Raw genomic sequence first — 18645 nt, 5'->3', positions numbered from 1 at the left:
CTTTTTGGCCAGAGTTGATGAAAATGAGCATCAACTATTTCATATGGTTTAATATTGTATTACAAAAACCAAACCCTGTTCTGCAACAATTCTAAACAATAGTAATAACCCATACTAAACGATAACCGTTTTATTACAGGCACTTGTATTAAGTATAAAACACAAACAACAATCCTAAACGTTTTCTGATCAGGTGCTTTTCTGAGTCGGGCATTTGAACATTTCCACTAAACTTTAAACTTATGAAAATTACTGTGATTGTATTTATGAGTTTTCTACACAACACTATAACTTTTAAATCATGTGTATTATGTTTTTGTTGTTCTTTCTATTGTGTTTAAACTATTTGACTGTAATCTCTGACTTGAATCCTTTTGACAAAAGATGATAGTTGCAAATTCAGCTATTCACAGAGATGAATGTTTTAGAAACAAAGGCATTTCTATGTATTTAGCTGCCAAATCTAGTGCTACTTTCACTCATCCATTATCATTTGTTCAAATGTTTAGAGAGTGAAGGGGAAGGATTACAAGATGGTGTCCTGCTGCCATTTCTTATGGGCTCATCACGACTCACTCAGGTTTACAGCTGGATGTGGTACAGCTATGACTACTTTGACATGAAGCCAGAAGTGAATTTATGGTGTTCAATAAATTAATTGCCTCCCACCCAACACCTGAAAATCAGCTTATTTCTTTTATAACTTCAGCTATGTCTGTATCTTTCAACTGTATCTTTATATATATATGTCAAATTTCCCTCTCCCCCCTGCGGGTAGTCTTTATCCTTCAAGCTCAGGTCCTCTACCAGAGGCCTGGGAGCTTGAGAGTCCTGCTCAGTGTCTTTGCTGTTCCTAGGACTGTGCTCAGAGATCTTTGATGTTGTTCCTGGGATCTGCTGGAGCCACTTATGAAGCACTTATGAAGGGGGTCACTGCACCCAGCACTCCGATTACCACTGGGACCACTGTTACCCTCCAGATCCTCTGGTTGGCAAGCTTGTCAGATATTGACTATTTACGGACTCCATGTCGACTTTATACCCTCTCTCGATCCACTCACTGGTGAGTCATTTGCTCTGTTTCTCATCTCTTCTCGTCTCACTGCCCTCGCTCTTTCGCCTCCGTGCTGCCCTGCTTCATCTTCGCCCACTTCATCTGCACTTGGCTGGTTTTATTCTTCTTCGTTAGCGATTCAAGACGAACTTTATGGAAAGTCGTTGTGGAGAATGGCTTTATCGAGCCGCTTGTCATTGCTGTGATTCCTTACGTTATATACTGATTTGGTGAGTAAATGTTTACTGTTATTCAAACTGTTTTGTGTCTTCTCTCAGTTTAGCACCAGATTCATGATCATGCTAGCTAGCTAGTGTTAGCCTAGCATTGCTGCTGCCTCTCGGCTCTTGTTACTTAAAATTAACTCCTTTTAAAAAGTGAAATTTTCTTTGGATTGTTTGAAATAGAAAAGTGAGCAGCTATTATATAAGAGCCCGGAAGAAACCTTTTCGGAAGGTGCAGCCGTTAAGGTCGGGGGCTTGTTTTTAGTCCATATAAAACTTTATAACATTAAGTTTTTATTTTTAACCCCTGTATTTATTTTAATGCTTTGTGGCAGCTTTTGAACATCTGTGCAGTGGCGGTCCTAGCCTGTTTGGCGCCTTGGGCGAACACTCCCTCTGGCGCCCATCTTCCATTGGTTTTAATTTTTCACTCCAGTATGAACACCCATCCCCCAACCCGAGGATCACCACAATATAGCATAATAAACTTACACCTTAAGTTAGTTCACAGATTCGACACAACATTACAACATTATGAATGAAATGTGCTCTATTTGGAAGCAGCCGGCCCCCCTCTCCTTTCGACAGGTTGTGTGTGAGACTTTAATTCGTCAAACTGTAAATTATAAATTTTAAATTGTTATTGATCCCTTTACCCCTAGTCCTAAAGTGCATATTCATTTTCTTACTCTTCTTAAATTTATTGTTTGTTTACTTTCACTGCTGTAACCTGACCCTCGTCATCTCGTCTCTCTACTGTACTGTATATAGCGGAGATGACAATAAAGTTTACTTCGACTTCAGCGCAGCAGCAAGCAGGCACACCGAGGGCTCTCACGCTCACTTATCGCGTACAGAATTTAGAAAAACCATTGGTGCAAATTATAAGTCTGTATTATAATGTCTGGTGTTTTCGTGTTTGTTGGTTTGTTTTTATTTTATTTTATTTTGCGAGTTGGTTATTAGACTCTGCTCCAGCCAGCCAGAGAATCCCCCGCCGCCCTGCCCTCTCCTCCCTGTGCTGCAAGCAGCAGGCGCACCTCGCAAACGGAGGGCGCCCTTACTCCCAGCAAATGGGCAATAGAAAATCGATCAGTGCCTATGCCATTCCCAGTATGCGCTGGCATGATGTCGGGACAGGATGAGTACAAGCAAAAAATAATTTTTGCTGATGCCCGTGATGCCGCCCTGGTCCCATGTCGCCCATATCAAAAACCGCTACTGCATCTGTGGCATCTATTGATGTCAAATCTAGCCTTTAGCCATAAGCAAACTACTTTTACATTTAACAAACATATCTGTGTAATTACATTTTAAACAATAAGAAGAAGAACAACAGTATTTTGTTTTGTGTTTAGACACATTTATTGTTGTGAAAGTCCAAAGCCATAAACCAGATTCGTGGCTTGCTAAATGGTTAAAGTCTATGTTGGCTTTATAGTTTCTTCTATTTTCTAAATAATGAAGTTAAATCCCACAGTTGAATCATCAGAACATGTTGGGGTTGCCTGTGTCACATATAAACACTGCCATATGTTATATCTGGTAATTGTGCTTATTAGAAACTTTATGTATTGAAAGTTAGCTTTTAACAAGCGTGCAATGATTACATTTAAGTTAGGTGGTCTTTTCTTTAAACACATCTCTTTAGGCCTAAACTAACAGTGTTAATGCCACAAATTCAGACACAGTAATAGAGGATTTTAGTACTATATGTGCTAGTCTGATTTGGTTGTATGAGGTCTACATTGACCTTCTGTGTTGTAAGTTATAACTGCTGCACAGCTATTAAGGATCAAATCAGTTTCTAAATAATTTTCTGTTTTTTCTCCCTCTGCTTGCTTCTTACGGTCTTTGAGGCTCGGGACCAGCGCTCCCCAGGTTACATCAAACCCTTACAAGTCTGTAAGAAGAAGCAGTTGGACAGAAAGTCATCAACTGAGTGGTAACTATTTTGGTTTTCCAATATATTAATAATTGTCAGTGACATTTATATTATTCAGGCTGAGCTTTAATTATACTTTAGATCAACCTGTTTTACTTATTGTTTCATTTGTGCTTTGGTTTGGGGAAGTTGTTTCTTTATTGATCTTTTCCTGTCTTCTGTTATTAGACTTGAGACATGACTGCTCTATGCTGTTGCTGATGACTCCAGTTAATCCTGAGAGACATGTTGTGTAAGTGAATACAAACAAATACAGTTTAGTTTGCACAAACTTAGTTTGTGGGATATGATCAGTCCACACTGTCCACACAGTATATAGTCTGCAAGTTTTTGAACAGTGAAATTTGTTTTGTGCCCGAATCATTCTGCAGATCATCAGAATGAAAGTTATTGGCCGTGTTTGCTTAGCCATTTTTAAAAAATATGCTTTCGTGACATGAATGTGTTTCGGTTGGCGGTCAGGGGTATCCAGAGTGACAAGTGGGACATTACTGGGCTTAAGCCCGGGCTGTTGTTTCAGAAGCCCGGGGTTTTTTGGAGTGTAATTTGTCTCATAGTTAGATGCCTGACTGACAGCTGTATAAAACAAAAACTACACAATATTCGAAGCACATAGCGCACAGTCGTAAATTCCCCCTAATTTTGGTATGATCCGAGCTCGGGCACTAGGCGGCTGAGCACTTACGCATGTGAGCGAGGGGGGAGAAGCTGCTGCCTGCGTTTGCTGCAGACAGAGGAGAGCTTAAGTTTGACCAGGTACCAAAGCAAATCATTCGTACTGTACAAATAATGTAAATATGACGGTGTATCACAAAAGATTGATATCAAACTGATCACTTGACCCATATTATGTTACTTGGTCTTCGAGTGAATCAACAAATGGCGAAATGAAAAGCCGAACAACAACAATGCTATTTTTTTTCGAGAATCTTAGCTTACATGTGTGTTAATTTTAATGTTTTCAGTTGTTACCCTCCACGGCTAAACAAAGCTCTCTAAATCAGTTTCAGTTATGTGCAAATGAACACAACAATGGACATAAGCGGCTTCTTTCAAAGAAAAATACTCAGGTAAATGTTATTTTATATATTATGCTTTGTATGTTGTTCAATATATTTCTATGCAAAGCAAGAGGAATTTGAATACACAGCAGTATATCCACAGTTGAAACCAGATATTTACATACACTTTAGGGAAAAAACAAAAAAACATTTTTTTACTGTTGAACATCAATTTAGAGTAAATTTTTTTTGTTTTAGATAAATAAATATTGAAATAACTTTTGAATTAGTTAAATGTCCGAATAAAGAGAGAGAAAGAGCTGTCTATTTTTCATCACTTTCATCATATTTAGGAGTACATATACACTAAGTTTATTGTGTCTTTAATTAATAAGAAAACTCCAGACGATTCCATCTGAGCTTAAGAAGCTTCTGATAGGTTAGTAGAGTCCATCTGAGTAAATTGGTGGCACACCTGTGGATGCATATAAGGCAAAACACAGCCTGTTTCTTTGAAATGGGAAAATCTAGAGATATCAACCAAAACACCAGGAAAAGAATTGTTGAGCTCCATAAGTGTAGCTCAATGTTGAATACAATTTGGTGCCATTTGCAATTAATAAATACAGATAGTTTCTCTCTTTACTCATAAAGTTAACAAATATGTTTTTTATATTCATCAATCTAAAAAAATAAACATTTAGTCTGATTTGATGTTTTACAATTAAAAAAGTGTTTTTGTTTTTATCTGAAGAGTATGTAAATATCTGGTTTCAACTGTATATTTGATGATGTTGGTGTTTGGCTTGATTGTCAGCACAAAGAGGGAGAGAGAGAGGAACAGACAGGAAGATGGAGAATGAGGACAGAAGAGAAATGTAACAAGAGCAGGTGAGACACACATGTTAGTCAAATGGTTGTTTGCCAAAACTCATGAGAACATGTATCTAGTACCTAGTGTATCTTTTTAGGTTTGTTATTTTTCAAATTCTGTATTTATTAAGTTAAGCAGGCTTGTTTGCACAACAAGGCTAAATAGTTTTATAAACTTTTCTGAATCTAAATAGTGGACTTTGGTAGAATTAAAAAATAATATGGCACAAACTAGTAACTCATCATATTATCTATGGAAAAGGAATACTTGAATAATATTGACCTTGAAAATGTTATTGATAGGTTCTCAAAACTCAGGCCTCAAAGATACAGTCTCATGTTACCACAATAAAGAGGTGTTGTCAGTGTAGTGCAGGTCTATGATGCTACTATCATCTAGTTTTGATTCTGGTAATACCTACAGCATGCTCTAATCGCTCTAATAGGATATTATGGTCAACAGTTTCGACGCTGCACTGAGGTCAAGCGGGACAAGCACAGAGATGAGTCCACTGTCAGAGGCCATAAGAAGATCATTTGTAACCTTCACTAAATCTGTTTCTGTACTGTGATGAGCTCTGAAACCTGACTGAAACTCTTCAAATAAGCCATTCCTCTGTTTACGTCCTATGTCTAATACTTAAAGTTATTTATTATAAAGTCTTCCATCCAACCCTGACAAAGATGAGCTGAAAGGAGCCAACACAGAGCAGCAACCTGAAGATGAGGTGGGATTTCGTATGTTTGCAGCTGCAGCAAACATGGCAGACCACTGTCCGTCTGCCCCATCAGCACACTGCAATAAAAGAATGAGGAAGCTGGCCGAGAACTTCTACTCCTGATGTGCACTTGTCATGTAGAATGTTTTATAGAGATCACGTGGCTCTGTTTTGTAGCACTCTGACATTTTGTCTGATTAGCCACAGATATAATATCTGAAGGTATTACTCATCTTAATGTGGAGATGAATTTGAATATGCACTTTCTCCTGTGCGTTAAATCATTTCAGTGTTTGGCATTTCACTATTCAAAATTAAAATAATTAATTGTCTGTAAATAATATTGTTATGAAGGCTAGATGCATTTCCAGGAGTGGGGAACTTTTTTCTTTGCCAAGGTCTTTAATCTTGAAAACTGCATGACACACTGGCAGACAGAAAAGACCATTTGGTGAAACCATCAATTCTGGGGATCTGGAACACGGAGAGTAGAATATCTAAACAGATGTAACCAGCTAACCTCAAACACCGGTTATACTTTATGTATCTCCTGTGTTTTTCACACATACAGAAAGACATTACTGTGACATCCACTTCAAATTAAACTACAGGGTGATGCTACGATACATGATATTGAGACACACAATTCTAATCTTATGACATTCTTAGCAAATTTACAGCAAATAGAACAAAGCACAAATTCAATTTTTATTTTATTTTATTTATTTTATTGTTTTATTTGTTTTGTGGTTTGGTGCTGTTTCTGAACTCAAAATGTCCTGTTGTAATTGGACATTTTGAGCTAATAAAGAGCACCAAACCCAACAACACTTCCCTCATGGTGCTTTATATTGTAAGGTCAAGACCCTACAATAATGCATACAAACTCCAACCCCCTAGAGCAAGCACTCTGGCGACAGTGGGAAGGAAAAACTCACTTTGAAAAGAGAGAAACCTCCGGCAGACCCAGGCTCTGGGATGGGGTGGCCATCTGCCTCGGCCAGTTGGTGATGAGGGAAGGAAGTTGGGAGAAGAAGAGTGGTTCTTTTTAACCACTCTGGTTTTAAAATTAAATTTAGATGCCCAATTTAAAGGAATATTTTAAGCCACTTTAAGAGTTTTGTCACATAGTCGCATGCACGTGTCAGTTCAATTTTAGCGTGCACACGAGAAAGCCCTAAAGATGATGTTTTGGCTCCTCAGTTTGGCGTGTTTTTTGAAGGTTTTGACGATTGCTTCGTCAACCACTGGGTTGCTTGACTTCAATAAGAGTGCTGGAGAATCCCACCTGTCATGCAGTTCGTTGTACACTGTCAGGGCGAGTTGTTCAACGTTCTCCAAGGACATTTTGTAGTTTTTGGACAGAATTTTCTTCCAGATCTTATGGGAAAGCTTCTGTATAATAAAATCTGATGTTCCTGGACGCCATGTTGTCTCATTTTCTTGGCTCATGGCGTGCATTACCAGATCTTTAGTGACGTTTTTCACCACTTCCTTGTACTCTTCCCTGTGTTTAGAGACACTGAGGACTCTTATTGGTAATGACAACAGGTGTTTGGTGAAGGCTGGGACAGTAATATTATCAAGCTGTTCCCTCAGATTAAAAATCAAATATTTTTCCTTGCAGTTGTGTGTTTTGCAAAGATCCTTGAGAATGGCCTTGTCTAGATTTTTCAGACGTTTCGGGGACAGATCCAAATGTTTCAGCTCAATTTCAGGCCAGATTTTCTCAATCAGGCGATCGCTGATGCAGTCGGGAGTCAGGCGCTCTGTGAAGAGCTTGTATTTAGAGGAGACTTTTTCTATGGCCTGAGAAACCACCAACTGGATCAGTCTGTTGACGCGCAACTTATCCTCCATTTTCAGTGTTTTCTCCAGTGTTGATGTTTCAGCCTTTGTCTCCAGTATTTGGTTGATCTCATCTGCACTGTGATACACCTGGAGGGTTTCTGATGAGGACAACTCTGGGGTTGCCGTCTCTACTGTCTCAGTCCTGGCCTCTGCTAATTCTTTGGTCTGCTTGTCCATTTTTTTCTGCATTTCGTTTGTGTCCTTGACCACTTTCTGCTCTTCCAGGACTTTATTTTCTTCCTCCAGGACTTTCTTCTCCTGCTCCAGATTCTCTCTGTGTTTTCTCTCATTCCACAGAGTGTCTGCCAGAGAGGCCTGGTGTTTCTGAACCTGTGCGAGCTCAGCAGACAGACTTTCCTTCTCCTGTTTCAGGATCAGGATTTCGCTGTCCCTCTGCCCAAGCTGCTCTTTCACACAGTTCATTTCAAGGTCAAAGGTGATGGTCTTCTCCTGATCTGAACAAGTCTGTTCCTCCTTTTCTTCTCCAGCTTGGATCTCATATTGTTCCAGCTTGGTACGCATCATTGATATTTGGGCCATCAGCTGTTTGATTTGCTGTCTGGCTGTCTTTGAATCCTCTTTTAAAAGTTTATTTTCGGACAGAGCTTTTAGGAAGGCTTTCCTAACCCGAACGAGGTCGTCCAGTGTACTCTTTGGCAGCGTGCACACAACTTTGGGTTTCTCGTGTGTCTGAAGCTGTGCAGGTTCGGGAGACAGACTGTCCTTCTCCTGTTTCAGGGTCAGGATTTCGCTGTCCCTCTGCTGAAGCTGCTGTTTCAGACGGTTCATGTCAAGGTCAAAGTTGTTGGTCTGACCTGAACAAGTCTGATCCCCTTTTTCTTTGGTGGCGCTGCTCATTTCCACTTTGCGTGACACTGATTCATCAGTGAGTTCTCCAGCTTGGATCTCATACTGGTCCAGCTTGGCACGCATCAGTGAAATTTGGGCCATCAGCTGTTTGATTTGCTGTCTGGCTGTCTTTGTATCCTCTTTTAAAAGTTGATTTTCAGAGAGAGTGTTTTGGAAGGCTTTCCTCACCTGATTAAGTTTGTCCAGTGTACTTTTTGGCAAAGTGCACACAAATTGTGGTTTTGCTTCTTGGTTGCTCATTTTTGACATTTGAAACAACGCTACGGTGTTACAATGAAACAGATATTCAGATATGACTGAGGTGTCAGAACAAAAGTTCATCCAGTGAATCGCTCGTGACTGTAAGTAAGAAACGTGCTTGTCCAGTGTGGGTCTCACCTGCTATTTATGGAGTTGGGTTGACGGTGATGTCACAGCCTGATTCTCTTGCCTTTCATCTTTGAAACAGGCCCCGCCCACAACAACGTTCCCTATTGGCTGATTGAAAATAGGTAACGCCCACAAAGAACAGGCTGTCAGATTTTTTACAATTTCATTTATAGTTAGAAATAATAAAGTAGAAATTAATTTGAAATATATTCATTTAAATTTAGTAGAACTCATCCCTCTTCATTTACCCGAAAACCATTTACACCACTTAGAGAAAAGCTCTTCTCTGTGGTAGAAAACCTTTTATTTTCAGCTCTCTTCACTTCCACCGATAAAAGCTATTTGCTGTTTTAATAATGTTTAATTGCCATCTTGTGTTACATCCTTAAGAGAGAGACCTGCGGCTGCCTCCTTCCTTTGGCTCCGTGGGTGTCTTCATCTAAGCATCACTTTAGCCTCCACTATGACGCCCCTGGTAGCAACATTTAACTTTCAAGGCTGTTTACAATCAAACAAAAAAGTTTCAGTTTTGAGCGTAATCAGCTCTTAGTTATTCTGACCTCACCACAGCGCCATCTGTTCAACACAACGTCTGTGTGCAGGCTCATGACCGTCATGTCACATGTATTAAAACCAGGGGCGATTTTAGCCTATTTTTGGGGGTGCAGTCAGATCTTATTTTACTGTTATGCTGTTTTGTGGATCACAACTTTTAAAACTACTAATAAACACACACACACACACACACACACACAAAGTAACTCTCCCAGAGTGCCAATTTCGGGTCACTTTTGTCGGTCCAAGCCCGGGTAAAGGATCAGGGTTGGAATTGTGACATTAAAAAAACAATAATTGCTAAAAGAAATTTAATTTGTAGTTCTAATTCTAAATGCATTTAGGACGTTTTTTTACTCACTTTATGTCTCTTCCACGATGTTATTTCTCTCTCCAACAACGTAGGTTACAATTACATTAGCATGGCCAATTATTCAAATTAGGCGATGACATCATTTAGTGACTTCTAGCGACTTTTAGGACAACCAATAGCGATTTTCCCTACTGAGGAGTTGGCAACACTGAAGACAGGTTCAACCGTCTGTTTGTTGAAAAATAGTAACGCAACCGCTCCGCATTTTCTTGGTAGAAACGGTAACGGCGTTGCAACGATAGGAATAGTAATTAGTTAGATTACTTGTTACTGAAAAAGGTAACGCAGTTAGTAACGCCGTTGCTTGTAACGCCGTTGCTTGTAACGCCATTGCTTGTAACGCCTTTGCTTGTAACGCCGTTGCTTGTAACGCCGTTGCTTGTAACGCCGTTGCTTGTAACGCCATTTCAAGACGGTTACAAGAAGGATCTTAGTGCCTTTAAACTTTAATGCTAAGAGAACCATCTCACCCTCAATGTCACAAAAACAGAAGAGATGATAGTGGACTTCTGGAGGTGTAGTAAAGCACATACCCACATCACCATCAACGGCGCTGCTGTAGAAAGAGTGAATAATTTCCGTTTCCTAGCTGTACATCTGGCAGAGGATCTCAAATGGTCAGTTCACACGAACAACATACCCCTTCATAGACGGCGCAGTGTGACGAGAGTGACAAACCGCGCTAGCCGTTAAACTGCGCTACCTGTTAAACTGCGCTGCCTGTGAAAATGCCAGTTAAACCACGCAGGCAGCACAGTCTGGTGGGTGTGACGGGCAGTGTGACGGGCAGTGTGACGGCAGCGCGTTTCTAATCTGTGTGACTGATGTGACGTCATACAACCTTCGCAGGCAGCAGCGAGGTGCGACTGGTGTGACGGCAGCGCGGTGTGGCCAGTGTGGCGTGGTGTAACGTCAAGCAGCCTTCACAGACGGCAGCGTGGTGTTACGTCAGGGGTGTATACTGAACTCTCATGTACTCACTCTACACCTTTGACTTCACGGCCACTAGTATCTCCAATTTCATTGTGATGTTTGCGGATGACACAATAGTGAGGGTGATGTTACAAGAAGGATCTCAGTGCCTTTAAACTTTAATGCGAACCATCTCACCCACAATGTCAGAAAAACAGAAGAGATGACGGTGGACTTCTGGAGGTGTAGTAAAGCACATACCCCGATTACCATCAACGGCGCTGCTGTGGAAAGGGTAAATCGCTTCCGTTTCCTAGCCGTACATCTGGCGGAGAATCTCAAATGGTCAGTTCACACAAAAAACATACTTCCATACCCTTCAATGACAGCGCAGTGTGACAAACCGCGCTACCCGATAAACCGCGCTACCCGATAAACCGCGCTACCCGATAAACCGCGCTACCCGTGAAACCGTGCTACCCGTTAAACCACGCTGCCAGTTAAGCCACGCAAGGCAGCACGGTGTGATGGGTGTGACGGGCAGTGTGATGGCAGCGCAGTGTGACTTGTGTGACTGGTGTGACCTGTGTGGCCAGTGTGGCGTGGTGTAACATCATGCCGCCTTCGCAGACGGCAGCGTGGCGTTACGTCAGGGGTGTATATTGAACTCTAATGTACTCACTCTACACCTACGACTGCACGGCCACTAGTATCTCCTATTTCATCTTGAAGTTTGTGCATGAGACAATAGTGGTGGGCATTGTTGAGCAAGTTACTTTGAAAAAGTAATTTATTTTAGTTACTAGTTACTTCTTCAAAAAAGTAACTGAGTTACAAGATTCTAAAAGTAATTAATTACTTGAAAAGTAACTATTGCATTACTTAGGAAAAAAATTAACCCTTTGGGGTCCAGGGTGTAATTGGCCATTTTTCACTACATTTGGTTTTACCTCATTTCACCGTTAAAAACTATTTACTTTGCCCTGTTTGGTATCATTCTTTTCAGCACAACCTCACGTGTCTGAATTTATATTTATATTTTCATTTTGACATACTGTATTAACACAATTGATCTAAAATCAGACGAAAAACCACAAACATGTTTACTGAATCATATTTCATGACTTTAAATGCAAATATAAGATGCCACACAAATTATTTGTGCCACGCCAAAAAAAATAATTTCTGTCCACTATAAAGGAGAACATCACAAGCCTGACACCTGCAGAAAACTATCTACAACACTACACACTAACTACACAAGACAACACATTAACTACACACTCCAAAGATGCTCTCTCTCTCTTTTTCTGCTCTCTCTCTCTCACTGTCACTCCTAAAACTTACCCTTCTTTCTAAACAACCAAATGTCATGTTGCCATATCATTTTTTGATTGGTCGACATGATGCATTTTTCCACCAACATGAGAGGGGTGGGGTTTTTTTGTTTGTTTGTTTGTTTGGTGTTTTTTGGTCATAGCAGAGAGTGCTTGCTAGTGCTGTCCTTACACAGTAAACATGACGAAAATATTGAGGAAAAACACTACATATATATTGTTTATCATGACTCTGGTTTTATGTGGCCTATCAACACAATTAAAAGACTGGTTTAAATATCACCTTGTTGCTTTGTCATCTTGAAGTGGTCATGTGATTGGCTTACCACGACTACTTTATTCTTCCTCAGGCAAACAGCAACACTCATGCCATTGTTTTGCCCCCTAGTTCCAGGTGTTGTGCTAGAAAGTGATCGTCTGGCAGAAAGTGATTGCCGTCCGCGGGAGCTACTTAAAGCTGTAGCGCCCAGATTATGTAGAGCTACTTCTGTGCAACTGATATAAGGTGCAGTAAGCTGAAGACAGCCAGTGTTGCCAACTTAGTGACTTTGTCGCTATATTTAGCGAGTTTTCAGACCCCCTAGCGACTTTTTTTTCTAAAAAGCTACAAATCTGGCGACTCTTTCTGGTGTTATTGGAGACTTATTTATGTCGAATTTTTGATGTGAAAGCGCGTATCGCTCTTACTCTCAACAAGCAGCGGTGGTTTGGCACGGTGCACCTCACCCGTGCCAAAGCGCTCACAGGCGGAGGACAGTCCTCCCCCAGCTGCTATCAGGGAAGGAGATGTTCACACCTATGGGTCCAAACTGCAAATGAATCGCGCATGAGTGAAGCCGCTGCTCCCGCACTGACTGTAACGCAGTCAGATCTTATTTTACTGTTATGCTGTTTTGTGGATCACAACTTTTAAAACTACTAATAAACACACACACACACACACACACACACACAAAGTAACTCTCCCAGAGTGCCAATTGCGGGTCACTTTTGTCGGTCCAAGCCCGGGTAAAGGATCAGGGTTGGAATTGTGACATTAAAAAACAATAATTGCTAAAAGAAATTTAATTTGTAGTTCTAATTCTAAATGCATTTAGGACATTTTTTTACTCACTTTATGTCTCTTCCACGATGTTATTTCTCTCTCCAACAACGTAGGTTACAATTACATTAGCATGGCCAATTATTCAAATTAGGCGATGACATCAATTAGTGACTTCTAGCGACTTTTAGGACAACCAATAGCGATTTTCCCTACTGAGGAGTTGGCAACACTGAAGACAGGTTCAACCGTCTGTTTGTTGAAAAATAGTAACGCAGTTTTTTCCTTGGTAGAAACGGTAACGGCGTTGTAACGATAGGAATAGTAATTAGTTAGATTACTTGTTACTGAAAAAGGTAACGCAGTTAGTAACGCTGTTGCTTGTAACGCCGTTGCTTGTAACGCCGTTGCTTGTAACGCCATTTCAAGACGGTTACAAGAAGGATCTCAGTGCCTTTAAACTTTAATGCTAAGAGAACCATCTCACCCTCAATGTCACAAAAACAGAAGAGATGATAGTGGACTTCTGGAGGTGTAGTAAAGCACATACCCACATCACCATCAACGGCGCTGCTGTAGAAAGAGTGAATAATTTCCGTTTCCTAGCTGTACATCTGGCAGAGGATCTCAAATGGCCAGTTCACACGAACAACATACCCCTTCATAGACGGCGCAGTGTGATGAGAGTGACAAACCGCGCTAGCCGTTAAACTGCGCTACCCGTGAAACTGCGCTGCCTGTGAAAATGCCAGTTAAACCACGCAGGCAGCACAGTCTGGTGGGTGTGACGGGCAGTGTGACGGGCAGTGTGACGGCAGCGCGTTTCTAATCTGTGTGGCTGATGTGACGTCATACAACCTTCGCAGGCAGCAGCGAGGTGCGACTGGTGTGACGGCAGTGCGGTGTGGCCAGTGTGGCGTGGTGTAACGTCAAGCAGCCTTCGTAGATGGCAGCGTGGTGTTACGTCAGGGGTGTATATTGAACTCTACACCTACGACTGCACGGCAACTAGTATCTCCAATTTCATTGTGAAGTTTGCGGACGATACAACAGTGGTGGGTTTAATACCCCGGTGTGACCGATGTGACGGCAGCAAGATGTGACCTGTGTATCCGATGTCACTGGTGTGACGTTACGCAGCCTTTGTAGACGGAAGTGTGGTGTTACGTCAGAGGTGTATACTTTCATGTACTCACACTACACCTACGACTGCACGGCCACTAGTATCTCCAATTTCAATGTGAAGTTGGCGGACAATACAACAGTGGTGGGTCTTATCACCAAAGGTGAAACCCGGATGTGACGGCAGCACGGTGCGACCTGTGTGACCGGTGTGGCGTGGTGTAACATCATGCAGCCTTCACAGACGGCAGCGTGGTGTTATGTCAGGGGTGTATACTGAACTCTCATGTACTCACTCTACACCTTTGACTTCACGGCCACTAGTATCTCCAATTTCATTTTGATGTTTGCGGATGACACAATAGTGAGGGTGATGTTACAAGAAGGATCTCAGTGCCTTTAAACTTTAATGCGAACCATCTCACCCTCAATGTCAGAAAAACAGAAGAGATGACGGTGGACTTCTGGAGGTGTAGTAAAGCACATACCCCGATTACCATCAACGGCGCTGCTGTGGAAAGAGTGAATCGCTTCCGTTTCCTAGCCGTACATCTGGCGGAGAATCTCAAATGGTCAGTTCACACAAAAAACATACTTCCATACCCTTCAATGACAGCGCAGTGTGACAAACCACGCTAGCCGTGAAACTGTGGTACCCGTGAAATCTTGCTGCCCGTTAAACCGCGCTACCCGTGAAACCGCGCTACCCGTGAAATCGCGCTACCCGATAAACCGCGCTACCCGTGAAACCGCGCTACCCGATAAACCGCGCTACCCGTGAAACCGCGCCACCCGATAAACCGCGCTACCCGTGAAACCGCGCTACCCGATAAACCGCGCTACCCGTTAAACCGCGCTACCTGTGAAACCTTGCTGCCCGTGAAACCGCGCTACCCATTAAACCACGCTGCCAGTTAAGCCACGCAGGCAGCACGGTGTGATGGGTGTGACGGGCAGTGTGACGGCAGCGCAGTGTGACTTGTGTGACTGGTGTGACCTGTGTGGCCAGTGTGGCGTGGTGTAACATCATGAAACCTTCGCAGACGGCAGCGTGGCGTTACGTCAGGGGTGTATATTGAACTCTAATGTACTCAGTCAGATCTTATTTTACTGTTATGCTGTTTTGTGGATTACAACTTTTAAAACTACTAATAAACACACACACACACACACACAAAGTAACTCTCCCAGAGTGCCAATTTCGGGTCACTTTTGTCGGTCCAAGCCCGGGTAAAGATCAGGGTTGGAATTGTGACATTAAAAAACAATAATTGCTAAAAGAAATTTAATTTGTAGTTCTAATTCTAAATGCATTTAGGACATTTTTTTACTCACTTTATGTCTCTTCCACGATGTTATTTCTCTCTCCAACAACGTAGGTTACAATTACATTAGCATGGCCAATTATTCAAATTAGGCGATGACATCATTTAGTGACTTCTAGCGACTTTTAGGACAACCAATAGCGATTTTCCCTACTGAGGAGTTGGCAACACTGAAGACAGGTTCAACCGTCTGTTTGTTGAAAAACAGTAACGCAACCGCTCCGCATTTTCTTGGTAGAAACGGTTACGGCGTTGTAACGATAGGAATAGTAATTAGTTAGATTACTTGTTACTGAAAAAGGTAACGCAGTTAGTAACGCCGTTGCTTGTAACGCCGTTGCTTGTAACGCCGTTGCTTGTAACGCCATTGCTTGTAACGCCTTTGCTTGTAACGCCTTTGCTTGTAACGCCGTTGCTTGTAACGCCATTGCTTGTAACGCCTTTGCTTGTAACGCCGTTGCTTGTAACGCCGTTGCTTGTAACGCCATTTCAAGACGGTTACAAGAAGGATCTCAGTGCCTTTAAACTTTAATGCTAAGAGAACCATCTCACACTCAATGTCACAAAAACAGAAGAGATGATAGTGGACTTTTGGAGGTGTAGTAAAGCACATACCCACATCACCATCAACGGCGCTGCTGTAGAAAGAGTGAATAATTTCCGTTTCCTAGCTGTACATCTGGCAGAGGATCTCAAATGGTCAGTTCACACGAACAACATACCCCTTCATAGACGGCGCAGTGTGACGAGAGTGACAAACGGCGCTAGCCGTTAAGTCAAGTCAAGTCAAGTCAACTTTATTTATATAGCACATTTAAAAGACATCAAGTGTCGGCCAAAGTGCTGAACAGAGGAATAATATAATAAAAAAAATTTAAATAATTAAAATAGAAAGAAAACTTTGTAAGACATGTAATATCAGCGAAATCCAAAAGCCTTGGAAAATAAGTAGGTCTTGAGATTTGATTTAAAGATTTCCAAGGATGGCGAGAATTTTATGAGGGGGGGGAGACTATTCCAGAGTCTCGGGGCGGCAATGGAGAAAGCCCTGTCACCTCTATTTGAGCTGGGAGCGTGGAAGTGATAAAACCATCTGACTGGAGGAGCGCAGAGATCGAGTGGGCAAGTGCAGGCTAAGAAGATCTGAAATTTAACCTGGAGCCAAACCATGGAGGGCTTTAAAAACAAATAATAAAACCTTAAAATCAATTCTATATTTAACTGGTAGCCAATGTAGTGATGCGAGTACCGGGGTAATATTCTCTCTCTTTCTAGTACCCGTCAGGAGCCTTGCAGCTGCATTTTGAACAAGTTGCAGGCGTGACAGGCTTGAGTGACAAATACCTAAATAGAGAGAGTTACAATAGTCAAAACGTGACGATATGAAAGCATGGATAACAGTTTCCAGGTCTTTAGATGACAGGATATTTTTGAGTCTTGAGAGTGGAATCAAAGATGAAACCAAGATTTTTTACATGGGGATGTACATTAGCTGATAATGGGCCCAGATTGTTTCTTATGAGACTAATAGAGTCCTGCTTACCGAAGATTATAATGTCGGTTTTGTCATGATTTAGTTTGAGAAGGTTCAGAGACATCCAGCAATGTATGTCGCTAAGACACTCTGAGACTTTCTGCAGCGTACTATCAGCACCTGGTTTTAGAGAAAGGTAGAACTGTGTATCGTCTGCATAAGAGTGGTAAGAGATCTGGTGTTTCTGAAAAATGGAGCCTAATGGGAGCATGTATAAGGAGAATAAGACCGGACCCAGAATAGAGCCCTGAGGTATTCCACAGGTTAGTGTAGCTGGGGTATTTGTTACCCAGCATCACAGAATATGTTCTGCTCTCTAGGTAAGAGGCAAACCATTTTAGAGCAGAACCTTGAATGCCGACACATGTCTTTAGACGGTTCAATAGGATTGTGTGGTCGACAGTGTCAAATGCTGCGCTCAGGTCTAAAAGGATTAAAACTGTACTTTTTCCAGAATCAGCAGCTAGAAGCACATCATTGAACACCTTCAGTAGAGCAGACTCTGTGCTGTGGAAGGCCCTGAAACCAGACTGATATTTGTCCAGAATATTATGCGTGTCTAAGAATGAGGATAATTGGTGGAGGACAATCTTCTCAAGAACCTTAGACAAAAATGGCAGCTTAGAGATTGGTCTAAAATTGCCAAGAACTGACGGATTTAAACCAGGTTTTTTTAGAAGCGGCTGGACAACAGCTTGTTTAAACAAGTCAGGAACAGTTCCATATGAGATACTGCCATTTACAATAGCAAGGATGCTGGGGCCGACTGTCTTCAGCACATCTCTGAGAAATGGTGTAGGTAACATATCCAAGGGGCACGTAGTTGGTTTCATGTGCATTATTATATCAGTGAGATGGGATAATGAAACCGGTTTAAATTCTGAAAAAAGGAACGAACATGTAGGTGGTTCAGAGGGGTCTTGGGATGGGAGCGGGATATGTGCTCGGATATCATTAATTTTTTCAGTAAAGAATTTTTGAAAATCCTCAGGCGTGTGTGGGGCAGTCTCAGATATGACTGATGTGGTGGGATGCAAGACAGAGTTGATTGTATTGAATAGAGCTTTAGGATTACCAGACTTCTTGTTAATGATCATGGAGAAATAATTTGCTCTTTCTACCTTGATGGTGCGCTGATAGTTATTTAAGCAATCTCTAAACACTTGATAAGAAACGTGGAGCTTATCTTTCTTCCATTTTCGTTCTGCTTTCCTGCATTCCTGCCTGACGGCACGAGTGACCTTATTTAGCCAAGGCTGAGTTTTAAATTTTTGCCGTCTACATTTTAAAGGAGCAATTGAGTCCATTATGTTGGTACAAGCACAATTAAAACATGCAAGAAGCTCATCAGGACTATTGCTATGAGGAGAACTTTCATCAGAGATGGCTAAAGGAGATGCAGCGAAGGAAGCTGAGAATTGGGGAGCAGTTTCAGGTGTTATAGGGCGTATAAGAGAGGGGACCTGGGTTTGTTTGGGGGATGAGTGAGGAATTGGAATATTAAACAAAATAAAATTATGGTCAGACGGACACACATCA

At 41.7% G+C, this 18645-nt stretch overlaps 1 protein-coding gene and 1 long non-coding RNA gene across 2 annotated transcripts; one reads left to right on the top strand and one right to left on the bottom strand.

Moving 5' to 3' along the window:
• Positions 1-1016: 1016 nt before the first annotated feature.
• LOC148096694 (uncharacterized) lies at positions 1017-4294 on the top strand. Its single transcript, XR_015717144.1, has 4 exons — positions 1017-1284; positions 3138-3223; positions 3392-3455; positions 4228-4294. It is a non-coding gene; the product is annotated as an uncharacterized LOC148096694 (long non-coding RNA).
• Positions 4295-6546: 2252 nt separating this feature from the next.
• Positions 6547-8903, bottom strand: LOC148096693 (uncharacterized). The gene has a single exon (XM_087835421.1). The coding sequence runs from the start codon at positions 8856-8858 to the stop codon at positions 6972-6974; it is 1887 nt and encodes a 628-aa protein (XP_087691547.1). The 5' UTR covers positions 8859-8903; the 3' UTR covers positions 6547-6971.
• Positions 8904-18645: the final 9742 nt, after the last annotated feature.

The sequence above is a fragment of the Neolamprologus brichardi genome, chromosome 22, assembly GCF_056152115.1.
Source record: "Neolamprologus brichardi isolate AB-2024 chromosome 22, ASM5615211v1, whole genome shotgun sequence".
NCBI classification, from domain to species: Eukaryota; Metazoa; Chordata; class Actinopteri; order Cichliformes; family Cichlidae; genus Neolamprologus; species Neolamprologus brichardi.
Note: the sequence above shows the minus strand (reverse complement) of the source record. Positions and strands in the feature narration are given on the sequence as shown.